Source organism: Poromitra crassiceps (genome assembly GCF_964638095.1).
Source record: "Poromitra crassiceps genome assembly, chromosome: 27".
Lineage (NCBI taxonomy): Eukaryota > Metazoa > Chordata > Actinopteri > Beryciformes > Melamphaidae > Poromitra > Poromitra crassiceps.
In genome coordinates, this window is record NC_139650.1 from 107,150 (window position 1) to 123,158 (window position 16,009).

Here is a 16,009-nt window from a genome sequence, read left to right on the forward strand (position 1 = left end):
AATATGAAACTATAAAACATTAGCCTGTAGTTTTTATTCTTATTATTATCTGTATAATAATGTACTTTTGTATGGGGTCATGCAAAGTAAAATCCAGCCCATTATTTCCACCATGCAGTAGAGCAAATATTAGATTAGAATGATTCTCGCGCCCCCTAGCGGCATAAATGCCAACATGAAGCTTCGGACGTACGTGACGTATGGTGACGTGTACATCCGTACAGTGTGTACGGAAGTGGAACAGCGTTCTGCTGCTGATCTATGGACCTCACACTTAAACAAGAAGAATTTGAGCTATGAGGGGGTTCGTAGGAATAGTAGCGACCGCGGTGGCGTTGAAATGATTGTATTTTCCTTGTCTGCGCAACGAAGTTGATTGTGAAATTCTCACTGGACAAAAGAAATCTGCCAGCGACTCAGTGGGACTTCAAGATGAGCTCTCAAGATGTACTGAAGAATGCTTCCACTCTTGCATCTTATAATGTCTTGCTGCAGGTAAATAAATAAACACAATACTGCTAACGTAGGTCCAGAGCAGAAGATTATCATGGTCTGCTAACGTTACATGTGTCTTGATCGTATCTCAGGTGGTGTTCCGTGTGCTCACCTTCTTGCTGAATGCATTCACTCTGCGGTTCATGTCCAAAGAGCTGATTGGGGTGGTCAATGTCAGGTAAGGCTGACAGGTGCTGTGATGGAGCAGAGTGCCAGGAGCCAGAGGAGAAAGAGCACAATGCATCCTGACAGGACTGTAGATGTAACCTGTGTTGTGTGTGTGTGTGTGTGTGTGTGTGTGTGTGTGTGTGTGTGTGTGTGTGTGTGTGTGTGTGTGTGTGTGTGTGTGTGTGTGTGTGTGTGTGTGTGTGTGTGTGTGTGTGTGTGTGTGTGTGTGTGTGTGTGTGTGTGTGTGTGTGTGTGTCATACAGGCTTACCCTACTGTACTCCACATTAGTCTTCTTGTCCAGAGAAGCTTTCCGGAGAGCCTGTCTGAGCGGGGGATCGGGGACAGGCCACAATTGGAGACAAGTGATCAACCTTCTGTGGCTGATGTGAGTTGGGGATCGCAGCGACATCCACTGGCCAAGAAAGACCACACTTTACACATCCCCCCGTGTGTCTCTAATGAATCTCTGTGTCGCTCCAACCCTTTCCCACCTCTCAGCCTGCCGCTCGGTGTAGTATGGGCCTCCCTGCTGGTCTGTGTGTGGCTGTGGCTCTTGAAGGTGCCAGATCCCCAGACTATCCCACACTACGGCCCCGCTGTGGGGATGTTTGCCTTGGCCGCAGTGCAGGAGCTGCTGGCCGAACCCCTCTGGGTCCTGGCTCAAGCCCACATGTTTGTCCGGCTCAAGGTGGTCGCCGAGAGCTTAGCAATGATCGCTAAGTGCTTAATAACTGTGGTGCTGGTGGTGTCTGCTCCTGAATGGGGCCTGTACATCTTTTCTGCTGCTCAGGTAAGAACTGCGCTGAGGTTTAAAATTAAATACTTCTTTTGTACTTCCTAATACTTCCTAGTAATGGATTTTATTTTCTTCTGCTCTCATCCTGGACCAAATACCTTGAAATTTTGGAGTTGGTTGAAAATTTGGGGGTTACACGGTCTCAAAGTCCATTGCATAGTTTTCCCATTGGATTCCATGTTAATTTTGCACAAAAACAACATTTTCTGTGTGACTCCCAGCTAATTTTCCAAAAAAATCATTATTTCCTTGATGTTACACATCTCATCTTGACTCAAGGGGTCAAAGTTGTAGTTTCTACTGTGTTTGGCTATTTCCCCATATTCCCCCAGTTTTGGCATAGCAATCAATTCCATGCAGTTTACATGAAATGTACAGAAAATTGATTCCTATGCCAAAGATGGGAAAATATTAGAAAACTGAATTTTACGGTCCACACTACTGATTTGAAGCCTTTAGACCAGGATGGATGCTGGAATAAAGCTAATTTGTGGTTTTTGGGGGAAATGGCTGGTAGTCCAAAACATGCGCTTTTTTTCTTTTTGGCTAAAAATATGAAAAATTTGATTTTTACAAAAAAGTATGAAAACCCACTGATGATGTCACAATGTCTGTGAAATCATCAGTAATGTCATCAGTGACATCATTACTGACCAAAATCATCTTATGACATCACTGATGATGTCATAGGATAGTGATGTCATAGGTATTGTGACGTCATTCTAAGATGGATCCTGCCAATCTTTGACACTAGGCATCTTGCGGTGGTGACTTTTGTAAAACACCCCAACCTGCCCATAATATCAGACCCAAATCCAGTTGGACTTTATGGGAAGGAAAATAATTCACTTTTTGTATTTTTTCTGTACTTTTTTCTGTTTACTGTACTTACTGTACACTGGCATTTGAGGGGTTAAGATTCTAATAGGTATGAAATGTTGGTATGAGGTATTAGGGATGAAGTTACCAATGAATTATAAACAATAAAAAATAAAAAATAAATATATGAATATATTAATATACATAAATTAATACATTATTACTGTTAAGGTCCATCAGATGGACCAATGGTATCAAATGTACTTATGGAAACAGTAGGATACAAGGGTTAATCCGTTTTTCTTATGGTATGTCTTTCCTTAGCTGGTGTACACAGGCTTCCTGGTGCTGTGCTATGTTGCCTACTTCCTTCGTTTCCTGGGCTCTGAAGCAGCTGCCAAGATGAGTTTTCCTCTGAAACATGTTGGAGAACTGCTGATCTGCAGAGCTGATGGAGAGGTAGCATTTACAACTAAAACTGCACCTCAGCTCAACACTACACAGTCATCTGTCCTCTCAGTCATACACACACACACACACACACGCACACACACACACACACACACACACACACACACACACACACACACACACACACACACACAATATATCAGAGTCAGACCCAGGCGTCATGCCTCTGGAGTAGGTATGCAAGGTAGTTTTGTTAAGAAATAGTACCAACTCAGCCTGTGGGTAGCCTGAGGAATAGTACCAACTCAGGGGGTACGAGTGCCGTTCGGATTTCAAAGAAAGTGGTACTTTTAATCAATTTAAAACAGCCTTGATAGCAGCGTCTATCTCGTCTATATATAGCGGTCGCCATTGTTATTATGCCCGGCACACTTACAACAGCTTGACAACGGCGTTAGCCCCACCCGTTGGGCTGTTTATCAACGCTGATTGGCTAATCATCAATCCCCCTCGGCACTCATTGGACCGAATGTTTTTTCAACATGAGAAATTGCTCTTGCATGTCACGATGCCCGACCCGAAGTAGCCAAAACTCAACTCGGTGGAGTGGGCGGCTTGGAAGGTCTGGACCCAGGCAAGCCTGTGGGATTAAACCCAATGAACTTCAGTTACAAGATGTACAGTTTAACTACTAAGACTATTGTCCCGCCCTCTGTTGTGTTTGTAGCCGTTGATTGACTGGACACTGGCCTGGCTGACATGGAGCTTCTTCAAGCAGTCCTTCCTGAAGCAGATCCTGACGGAGGGCGAGCGTTACGTCATGACCTTCCTCAACGTCCTCAACTTCGGAGACCAGGGCATTTATGACATCGTCAATAACCTGGGCTCCATGGTGGCACGCTTCATCTTCCTGCCCATCGAGGAAAGCTTCTATGTCTTCTTTGCCAAAGTGCTGGAGAGGGGCCGTGATGTCAAAAGTCAGAAACAGGTCTGAATCTTGGAAATTGAACCAAACACTTGACATTTTAGACCCTCCTTGTGGATGGTATGTGAATGGCGGGGCAGGAATCTTTGTTGGCTCCGAGTCTTTTTGTTGTGGTATTGATTCTCTGTGTGCATTTGTCCACAGGAGGAAGTTGCTGTTGTAGCAGAAGTCCTGGAGAGCCTGCTGAAACTGGTGCTTGTGATTGGTCTGATTATCACAGTGTTTGGTTACGCCTACTCTCACCTGGCTCTGGACATTTACGGCGGCTCTCTGCTGAGCAGCGGGGCAGGTCGGTCCGCTACAAGAAATAGTCATCTGGTTCTTTGGAGTGTATCTGAAAAGTTCTGTTCTGTTTGCTGTTGTTAGTCATGGTTTACATTTTGTTGAAGGGCCCACTCTGCTGCGATGCTACAGCGCTTATGTCCTCCTGCTGGCTGTCAATGGTGTGACAGAGTGCTTCGTATTTGCTGCTATGAGCCAAAAGGAGGTTGACAAGTGAGACCACACACACACACACACACAAACACACACACACACACACACACACACACACACACACACACACACACACACACACACAGACAGACAGACAGAGACACACACAAACACTGTTTCAATGATTATGTCAGTTGACTTTTTTTTTGTCTTATCTTGTCATGTCTGTAGGTATAACTGGGTGCTGCTGGCTCTGTCTGTGTCATTCCTGTTCCTGTCCTACATGCTGACATGGTGGGCTGGAGCTGTTGGTTTCATCGTGGCCAACTGTCTGAACATGGTCCTCCGCATCCTGAACAGCCTTCTCTACATACACCGCTACTTCCACTCCAGTCCTTGGAAGCCCCTTCACGGCCTGTTGCCCTCCCCACTCCTACTACTCGCACTTGCCCTCAGTGCAATTGTCACTTCACTCTCTGAGGTACCAGAAAAATATCTGTTCATTGGTCACTTATTTTCGGAATTAGGAACTATCACGTTGTTATTCTACTCATTTTAATTCATTTAAGTCCATTTTCCCGAAGAACAGTGATCCAGAGATTGTCATGAACTCCACTAGATGATCTTTGTAATCTATATGTTGTCTCCTGGGCAAATCAATGTAACTGGAGCTCCTGTTCTCTGTGGTTTCAGGGTGTTTTGTGCTGTGACAGCGGCTGGTTGCTGAGACTGGCCCATATCGCTGTGGGAGCCGTGTGTCTACTGAGCGTGCTGCTAACTGTTTATCTTACGGAGACTCAACTCATTCGGTTTGTGGGGACTCAGCTCTTACCTCAGTACAGAAAGAAACACGCTTAAATGGGTCTGGAAATGGGTGTGTTGGACTGGAAGCACCCTTCTCTTCACTTGCACTTCAAGCAGGAGAGGCACCCACCTGGCTGACAGTTGCCGGCTGCGCTCAAAGCAACGAGACAGCAACTCCTGCCAGAGGCCTATACCACGAAGCAAGATTAGTGGCTTAGCAAGGTAACTTCAGGTTTAACCCTGGGTTTGCCGTGCTACGACGCTAGTTCACTTCTTACCGAGATATATTTCCATGGTAATGTAACGCTAACCTGGTCCGGAACAGGATAAGATTAAACCTTAAAAGGAACCGCCCACGAACCAATGAGCTTCCTGGAAAATCAGCCCCATCGAGGAAGGTGCACGGATAGTGAGGGGGGCTCTCAGGAGAGAAGGGGTCCTTTGCGACCGCCAAGAACTATTTAATCATGTCTCCAAAGCGCACCGTGTGCGCAACGGAGATGGCTGAACTTCGGTGGCGAAATCAAGCAAGCTGAATAACTTACGCATTTAGACAATCGGCAATTTTTTTGCTGAGCCCTCCTTTCTGTGATTATTATGTGCAGCAGTGTTGCCTTTGGTTTTTATTACATGTTTGAATTCTTCAAATTTCCTTAAGATTATGGTTTGTTCCTCCAGCGTGAAGTATTAATTTTTATCACTAATATATCACTAAATCACTTGCGTAAAAAGGTTACCATAAACATCTCCAAAGCGCACTTTTAAGGTGCTCTTGTGTACAACAGAGCTGCTATTTTTATCAACGAAAACTACGCCTGCACCGTGTTGATTCAGAGCCTATATTTTTAACGTTAAATCTATGATCTAAATATGCCTGTGAATTTTGGAAATTTAGACTGAGATTACATTTCTACTCGCAGAAAAGACATGCAGCTTTTATTGGGCAGAAACAGCAGCAGAAATCAAATGACTGATGTGAATAAAAGCGGTAACTTTAGACAGTCCTTCAGTAACAGACTCATATCCAACGCAGACTTTGATTCGGACATACAGTAAAGCTCCGCTAATTAATACACTTTGATGTGCGCTTTCAATGAATAAGGAAGTAGGCGTGTCTGACGCTGCAAAATCCGGAACTGTCCATATTGCATTGTGATTGGCTAGTTGTTACAAACCACGCCTCTTTCGTGGGCAGGAGCTCCTGTTCACGAGCATTTTCATGTGCACGAGCTCAGAGCTGGATAGGGAAACCCTAAATTGACAGACCCAGCTGATAAGCACCGTCGTGGTATGGTTTAGTATAGCTTGATTGCAATGATCTGGTTAAGACAAACCAGATCAAGGGACAGATCCTGGATCCGTTTATCCTCCATTCGTTTTATGGGCCCCAGATCTTCAGCGTGTGTGTATGTGCACACTGAGTTGTGAGGACATGGTGTGGCTATGTCACACACTGATCATTACTGTGTTTGTACATAGAAGTATGAAGAAGACTTGTCACGAATGTTTTGGGATCCAAACCTAGGTGAAGCAATATGGACCTTGGTCACTGTGGTCACAACAGTTGTGCTTGGTCCGAGTCTAATCCAGTCTATCCTGGATAAACAAATAAACTGAGGCAATATGAGAAACATTTGCTGTGTTAGATTGAAATGAATGATAGAAAAAAATATACATACAAAAGTTGGCTGTTTAATTAGTGTGTGTGTGTGTGTGTGTGTGTGTGTGTGTGTGTGTGTGTGTGTGTGTGTGTGTGTGTGTGCGTGCGTGCGTGCGTGCGTGCGTGTGTTTGTGTGTGAATTGTGTGTGATTTATGTGAAAAGCTCTGTGTTTAATGGCAGAATGTTGTATTTTATAAGTTACATAAACACAGAAACAATAATAGTCAGTGGACAGTGGAGGCACAGCAAGATACACACACACACACACACACACAATTATACACAGAAGGTGATGGGATTCATTTCCTGAAATGGTTAATTGATTTATTTTTTGTTACATGCTTTGGCAATATTGTTTGTACAATGATGTGAGTTTCATGTAAGAGATCGACACAGAGAGAAAAGACCAAAGCTCACAGGGAAAAACAGATAATTTTGTGTGATCATGTCTTGTCTAAATATTGACACAAAGGAGCAGAAATCCAGGTTTTTCATCATGCTTTTTACCATTTTGGAAGATTTCTAGCTGCTGAACACATTTCAGAAAATAATGCATAGATGAATGTATAGTATAGAGAGTTATTGTTAGTTTCAACATTGCAAAAGATGAGATGAAATACGGGTTCTGATAGATGTAGTGCCTACAGTAAAAACCATGGCCCCTTGATCTAGGCCTATATTATGAAATTATGAATAAATGTATTTCCTGCTGATCAGTTTGGATTTGAGTTGATATCAGTGAGCTCTGCGCTGTAGTTTGTTTATGAAAACCAGATGTGCTTGTAATACTGTCTTTTAGGAATTCATTCATCTCATAACATTGGTGAGTATACTTGAAGATTACAAATGTTTGGTAACATTTTCAATGTCAAACTCCTTTCATCTGCCATCATAGCTTTATTCTTCCCAAAGGAGATGTTCATACTGTTATTTTTTTTTTTATTGCAACAAAATATAACGTAATATTTTCTCGGCTCCAGAAAGTATCCTTTAGCATGAGTTTGCACATTATGTACACTTCTGTTAGACGTTTTGCTCTGTCCTAAAAAGAACGATAGAGCTCTACTTTCCCAGATTTCTTAGTAATTCATTGGCATGTGGGGAAATAGTGTGGGTTTATTTGTTGGTCCTTCCTGTACACAGTGCTGCTGAAATGAGGGCCCCTAGGGGCAACATGGTGATGTAATGATGGGAAACAGGAAGCAGTGGGAGCTACATTCTTTTGATGGAGTGCAATGCATTTCTTTCTGCAGGTTTTGCTTTGAGTGTACTGTTGTACTATATTTTAACTAACTCAGTAAGCTTGATGTCTTGAGAAAGCTACACATTTTGGTCTTTTGAGTTAGATTTGTTTGGCTACATTATTACCAATGCTGGTAGAAAGAGAAGGTTCAAGAGAGTGCAGCACAGAGGGATGGACTAGTATTTGTCATACTTTTGCTCCCTCTGTAATTTAGCTGGAGGGGTGTAGTTTTGACTGAGCCAGTATGTAGCAGTGATCTCATCATTCCCTAATGAAGCAGCAGGGAAGACTGCACACCATGAGGAAAAAAACAGAACCAGGGAGGGAGACAGAAAGGAGGAGGAGTCCACACTGAGTCTCTTCCTAGCCTTTTCAGGCAGCTTTAGTCCTCTGGAGAATCACTTGTGTTTGTGTACCTGTTTGTTGGGAGTGGGACGACACACGAAAAAAGGCTGACAGGAGAATTTCTTAAAGGATAGTATCTACTCCAGCAACATGTCTCAAGTAAGGCCACTTATTTGAGTTCTAAAACAGATGAATGATCTCATTGTGTTGGTGAATGGAGTTGTGGAGTGGTAGGAATCTCAGATGTCTCCTGTCCTGTGGTCTTGTTTTCCTGCTGCTTGCCACTCTTCAGCCAGGTGAGGGAGAGGATGACCGAGTGCAGCGTCCCACAGTGAGCGAAGAGGACCTGCTTGGAGCAACGAATCTGCTGGGCAAGAGCGGGGCGGCCAAGAGCAAGACGATCGAAGTCATGGAAGAGTGTGGTGAGCGGAGCGCCAAACACTTCTCATGGCAATGTGATTACTAGTCGTGCAGGTGTGAGAGGAAACAATCTCTTGCATTCTGCATCTGGTTAAGATTTGTAGAGATAAACAACAGCAGAGACTTTGTGTGAGGGGCGTTTCTTATGATGCTGATGTTTCCACTCCATATACAGAGAGGCAATGAAGGGGAGACTCCTGTCAAACAGTACTGTAATCCCTCATCCAATGGGATGAAGTGTGTGTGTGTATTTATACAGAGTATAACCACTGTTGTATATAATACGTCTTACTGCCTCATTAACAGAGTGAAATATTCATAGATCCTTGTCTGTCACTTTATTCACAGAGAAAATTGGTAAAGCCGCCCCTTCTGTGTTCAGTGGAGCGAGGTCAGGAGGAGAGACTGCTTTCAACAAGGCCTCAGCTCGACCAATCAGGAAGTAGAAGTCTTTCTCTGCCATCATTCGACAGCTGGTTGGTTTCAGTCTGAAGCCATTCGCCTTTTTCACTTCCCACCCAATTCACCCATGTTGTGTCTAAAAGGCAGGGAGTAACACAGGTGCAAGCAGAACATTAATGAGGGTTTCCCACTTCCAATGCATTGGGCGATCCAGTGGCGGGGTAGCCTAGGTAAACCCAGCCACCACGTGACCTGCTCTCTCAGTTCCCAGTGACTGAGAACAGGTCTGAGAGCAGGTCACGTGGGGGATGGGTTTACCCAGGCTAGTGGCGGGGGGCCTTGTTAATGTTCTGCTTGCACCTGTGTTACTTCCTAATTAGGGTTTATAGTCAATTGTTTTGCTGTGGTAGTTCTGCACCTTTCACACAGAGGGGAAAACTCTGTTTAAAGCCTCTTTTTCTGTGGATTTATGTTTTTTGTGAAAGCGCGACATTTATTTTCTACTCAATACTGTTTATTTTTTTACTTGTATTGTGTGTTGATGGATAACTTTACCCCCACTATTCTATAGACAGATTTCTAGAATTTTGCATTTGACATTTGTGTTTTTGACAAGTGTTTTTGACAAGTGTTTTTGACAAGTGTTTTTGTTTTTATTTTTGTGCTAATGTAACTGCTGTTTCTTTCACTTTTCACTCATAGTTTTAGGGTGCAGGAATAGAATAGCACAATTGATAACAATGCTGAACAGCCTACTGTACCAACAAGATCATTTCATTAAATGCAGATACCAAACATCAGTGAGCTTTACATGCTTTTCTTCACCATGCCAAAATCTCAACATTCAGCCAGTCAGCACAATTGATGGCTGGACTGTGACGGTCTGTCAAACAACAACAATCTAAACGTAATTTAATCAATAAAAAGCTTGGACACCACAGAAATCTGTTCCCTAATCTAAAGTGCTTTTATTTAGTCCCCTATTTCAAACATGTCTCAAAGGGATTTACATGCGTCATATTATATAGTACATGTCATACACATACTACATCAAATAAACATACTATATACTCATCCTATACTATGTCATATATACACTAACTACATCATTTACACTACTAGGTTATATATAGCCTACCACAACCTTTACCACAAAGTGAACAAATAAATGGTTTATCTCCTGTGTGGATTATCCTATGTCTCGTCGTCAAGTTTCCTTCATGACCAAAACCTTTACTACAGACTGAGCAAATAAATGGTTTATCTCCTGTGTGGATTATCATGTGTCTCTTCAAGTGTCCTTTTTGAACAAACCCTTTAACACAGACTGAACAATTAAATGGTTTATCTCCTGTGTGGATTATCATGTGTGTCTTAAAGTTATCTTTACGACCAAAACCTTTACCACAGACTAAACAAATAAATTGTTTATCCCCTGTGTGGATTATCATGTGTGTCTTCAAGTTATCTTTATGACCAAAACCTTTACCACAGACTGAACAATTAAATTGTGTCTCTCCTGTGTCAATTATCATGTGTCCATTCAATTGTTTTGTTTTTTTAAACAAAACTTTTATCACAGACTGAACAATCAAATGGTGTATCTCCTGTGTGGACTAGCATGTGTGTCTTCAAGTTTGATTTATAACCAATACACAGACTTCACCCCATGAGAGAGAACACTGTTTGACAGCAGTCTCCGCTTCACTGCCTCTCTGTATATGGAGTGGAAACATCTGCATCATAAGAATTGCCTCTGGGAAAATAGCAGGCCTTGTATCACTTCTCTATGGGAAGCTCTCTAACCATAACTCCCCTACCCTAACCCATCACTAGTAAGTGGGAAACTGACTTTATGGCCTTCAGCTTTACCTGTGATGGACTTCAGTATGGAATAATCTTCTCTTCCTCTAAACATCTTGCCAATCAATTGATCCATTATAGATTTGAGCACAGATCATATCTCACTCCTCGCAGATTTAAAGCCAAACTCTCTGTTTCTGATCGGTGCAAGAGGTGCCCTGACTCTATGGTGATTTCATGCAAATGATTTGGTATTGTCAACCTGTTAATGTGCTATGAAACCGTATTGCTGCCACATTAAGTAGACTTCTACAAAGACCTATACCAAACTGTCCAGGTCACCTCTTATTTGGACAAACCTCAAGCATCTCCTTGTCGTTTCAAGAGGAGCTCAATACTTGCAGCATCGAAGTCCGACAGCTAAAAAAATAAAATAATAATAATAATCCATAAATTGGTTCAACCCTGCAATTGTTATGAATAATACCTGGCTGTCACTACTTCATGATATGTGTCTTCTCTAGAAAGATCAACTGCCAAAAATCAATGGTGCAAAAACAATCTTATTCAGACCCCCCTTCATTCAGTAACACCCAGTTAAATTATTATAGAAATCGGCCAGTAATCCTGAACGCTAGCCGTTAGTCTATATATATACCCTAATTCTCCTCACTAGTATTCATTTCATAAGATGCTCCTGTGCATACTATTGATATGTTTGCTATACTGATTATTATACTTATAGGTATGCACTCATGTTGTCAGTGTGTGTGTGTGTGTGTGTGTGTGTATGTATGTATAGGCCTACTGTACTCATGTGATGATCTCGCATATGTAGCCAGTACCAACTCTACTTTCCATCTTCTTAACAATTACCGTAAATACATTTCCGAATCTATATGGTTGCAAGTTGTAGGCTACTATTGTAAATACACACACACACACACAAAGGCAGAAACAACTCACACAAAGTCTCTGCCATTGTTTAGCTCTAGAAATCTTGATGAACCAGACGCAGACTGCAAGAGATTGTTTCCTCTCACAGAATCAGAATCAGAAACACTTTATTGCCAAATGCATCACAAGGACACACAGGAATTCATTTTGGTGTAGCAGCACAACTCAACAATATAAAAGACACAGTCAAGACAAGACACTCAGGACATGACAGAACCGGTATATAGCCAAATTGACCAAAAAGATAATTCAGAATAAAAGATACACCGGCACACTTGTGTCTTAGCTCCTAGGTCTTGGTTTATTTTTCAGGGCACTCGTGATTTCCTTTTTGAGTAAAACCTTTACCACAAAGTGAACAAGTAAATGCTTTATCTCCTGTGTGGATTATCATGTGTGTCTTCAAGGATCCTTTTCGACCAAAACCTTTACCACAGACTGAGCAAGTAAACCGTTTATCTCCTGTGTGGATTATCATGTGTCTTCAAGGATCCTTTTCGACCAAAACCTTTACCACAGACTGAGCAAATAAATGGTTTATCTCCTGTGTGGATTACCATGTGTCTCTTCAAGCTTTCTTTATCACCAAAACCTTTACCACAGACTGAGCAATTAAATTGTTTATCTCCTGTGTGGACTTTGCCTCGGTAAACCCAGCCTCCACGTGACCTCTATGTCAATGTGCTATCACAGAAGGCTGGGTTTACCCAGGCTAGTGTGGACTATCACGTGTCTCGTCAAGTCTGCTAATTGACCAAAACCTTTACCACAGACTGAGCAATTAAATTGTGTCTCTCCTGTGTGGATTATCATGTGTGTTTTCAAAGATCCTTTTCGACCAAAACCTTTACCACAGACTGAGCAAATAAATGGTTTATCTCCTGTGTGGATTATCATATGTTCCATCAATTGTCCTTTTCGACCAACACTTTTACCACAGACTGAGCAAGTAAATTGTTTATCTCCTGTGTGGATTATCATGTGTGTCTTCAAGGATCCTTTTCGACCAAAACCTTTACCACAGACTGAGCAAATAAATTGTTTATCTCCTGTGTGGATTATCATGTGTTCCTTCAAGTGTCCTTTTTGACTAAAACTTTTACCACAGACCGAGCAAGTAAATGGTTTATCTCCTGTGTGGACTATCATGTGTCTCTTCAAGCTTTCTTTATGACCAAAACCTTTACCACAGACTGAGCAATTAAATGGTTTATCTCCTGTGTGGACTATCATGTGTCTCCTCAAGTCTGCTTTTTGACCAAAACCTTTACCACAGACTGAGCAATTAAATGGTTTATCTCCGGTGTGGACTCTCATGTGTGTCTTCAAGTGTCTTTTTTGACTAAAACTTTTACCACAGACTAAGCAATTAAATTGTTTATCACCCATGTGGATAATCATGTGTTGCTTCAAGTGTCCTTTACGTCTATAACCTTTACCACAGACTGAACAATTAAATGGGTTATCTCCTGTGTGGATTATCATGTGTTCCTTCAAGTGTCCTTTTTGACTAAAACTTTTACCACAGACTGAGCAAGTAAATGGTTTATCACCCATGTGGACTATTATGTGTCTCTTCAAGCTTTCTTTATGACCAAAACCTTTACCACAGAAAGAGCAATTAAATTGTTTATCTCCTGTGTGGACTATCATGTGTCTCTTCAAGTCTGCTTTTTGACCAAAACCTTTACCACAGACTGAGCAATTAAATGGTTTATCGCCTGTGTGGATTATCATGTGTGTCTTCAAGTGTCCTTTTTTACTAAAACTTTTACCACAAACTGAGCAACATAAGTGTTTCTTCCCAAGAACTTCACTGTTTTTCTGTGAGTCTAAACCTGACTGAGCCCCACTAGTTTCCATCCATTCATGATCACTGTCTTCAGTCTCAGGTTCATAACAGTCTGAAGTCTTGCCATCACCAGATGGTTGTAAACCATTAGCTGGATCTAAGTTCCTGGATGGTTCTGATACTCCACAGTCCTCTCCATCAGCTTCTGTTTTCATCTGTTCAGTTGAGCTGTTGTCTGTTGTCTGGAGGACAACATCCTCAATTTGGCTTTGATGAAGCTGTGAGGACTGAGGTTTCTCTTCGTCATCTTCACTCTTCACAGGAACAGCAGTGAATTGGAACATAGTGATATCAGCCTCCTCCAGACCTTGAAGCTGCTCTCCCTCCTGACTGATCCAGAGTTCCTCCTGTTCCTCTTTAATGTGTGGGGCCTCTGGGTCCTCCTGAAGCCGCTCTCTCTCCTGACAGGTAGAGAGTTCCTCCTGTTCCTCTTTAATGTGTGGGGGCTCTGGGTCCTCCTGGTCCAGACTGGGGCTCCACTCCTGCCGCTCAGCGGCAACCCCCTCCCCAAAGACCAACAGCTGCTGGAGGTCTGGAGGCAAGGCTTCTCTGTGTAAATGCACAGCGTCCAGCACTTTTCCATGTCGGTCGATCTCCTCCTTTGAACGACTTTCCTCCTCGTACTCTGCTATCATTCTTCAAAACAGCCTAAATATCTCTTCAATAGACGCAGTTAGGCGCTGCTTCACCAACACTCTCAGCTTCTGGACGTTAGATATTTAGACAGTGACAATGCCAATGTTCATCATGTCACTTGGACATGAACTGTATCATTCAAAGCTCCAATAGCTTCACAGCTAACGTAACGCTAGCTTCACAGCTACAACACAGAGAGAGGAGCTTCTTCCTCTCAAACGCAGCCCCGGTTGCAGTTTATCGTCAAAATATCATCCGCACATACGAGTCTTCCGTTTGTAAAATTAAAGTTCTTGAAGAATATAACCGACAAATACGCGACTGCTACTCCTTTCAAGAAGGTTTGTATGCACCGGCCGCCATATTGCGCTACGTAAAAAAAAAAAGGAAAGAAAGAAAAAAAAAGTTGTCCGATTTCTAACCCCACATAGGATAAGCAATAACCACGCCCTGTGGCGCCGGGATTGGCCAGGAGCAACACTGGAGGGCACGCAGCCCAGCGATTTCATGAACCAACTGAATAGCTCTTGAGAACGGACAGCGATTTCGAGAGCGGACATTGAAATGAATTATGGTCACCTACCACTTCCTTAGCATAGTAATAATAATAATAAGCATAATAATTGTAATCTACACAATGTACAAAAACATGCAATAATATAAACGGTGTTGTGTTCACGTTCATAGCTCATAATATAATGTATCATATCGTTAATTTCAAGCTCAATTCTTACCCAGAGAAAAGGTACAGCACTGAAAATGTAACAAGCAATAGTTTTTTAAACATCTTTATTTTAAAAGATGAAAAACCCCTGGTGCTTTAGTCCCAAGCTTCAATGCTCCTGGCCAATCCCGGCGCCACAGGGCGTGGTTATTGCTGATCCTATGTGGGGTTAGAAATCACGCAGCGTTTATGGTCATGCAAACCTTCTTGAAAGGAGTAGCAGTAGGGTATTATTTGGTTATATCCTTCCAGAATTAATTTAATTTTACAAACGGAAGACTCGTATGTGTGGATCACGATTATATAAACTGGAAGCGGGGCTCCGTTTAACTCTGAGAGGAAGAAGGAGCTCATCTCTGTTTAGCTGTGAAGCTAACATTACGTTAGCTGTGAAGCTATTGAAGCTTTGGATGCTAGGCTCCAGTTCATGTCACAACAGTGACATGTTAAATATTGACATTGATTGTCACTGTGTAAATGTCTAAAGTCCAGGAAGCTGCAGAGCGGTGGTGAAGCAGCGACTAAACTCTGGCTGAGAGATATTTGGGCTGTTTGAAATAATGATAGCAGCCAGATCTACGAGGGTGAAGCTACTCGAGTCTAGGGAAAATAAGGTTTGACCTTAAACTAATTGCAACAGAATTTATTTTCACATTTTTATGTTTATATTGATGCCCGAAACACTATATTAAAAATCCCAGAAAATCCCATTAGTGGAAATATCTTAAAATAAAAATAAATAAAAATGGCTGCCATTATTAAAATGTTGGCCATATCTTGACTCCAACTAGACCTAGAATTACAAATTTGGTGTCTATTTCCACATTTTTGGGCGCAAGGAATCCACAGAAATGGTTGTTGAGTCTCTAAGTAGAACAGATTTTTATTTTCTCATGTAAGTATGTAGTCGTAATACAACATGTCATTTCTCACAATGTTAGCTACAACTTCGTATTTGTTAATCATACACATTTTGGGTGATACCCATTACCTTTGAGCATATTGAAGTGCTTGCCATTGAAAAAAAAAGTTTGTTGTTTCATATTTCCAAT

The 16,009-nt window shown here is 42.1% G+C and overlaps 1 protein-coding gene across 1 annotated transcript; it reads left to right on the forward strand.

The window, feature by feature from the left end:
- Positions 1 to 323: 323 nt before the first annotated feature.
- rft1 (RFT1 homolog) lies at positions 324 to 10,295 on the forward strand. Its single transcript, XM_083661936.1, has 12 exons — positions 324 to 495; positions 588 to 673; positions 927 to 1,049; positions 1,163 to 1,454; positions 2,604 to 2,738; positions 3,418 to 3,678; positions 3,820 to 3,964; positions 4,065 to 4,170; positions 4,342 to 4,591; positions 4,804 to 4,962; positions 8,456 to 8,585; positions 8,932 to 10,295. The coding sequence occupies exons 1-12, from the start codon at positions 433 to 435 to the stop codon at positions 9,027 to 9,029; spliced, it is 1,848 nt and encodes a 615-aa protein (XP_083518062.1). The 5' UTR covers positions 324 to 432; the 3' UTR covers positions 9,030 to 10,295.
- Positions 10,296 to 16,009: the final 5,714 nt, after the last annotated feature.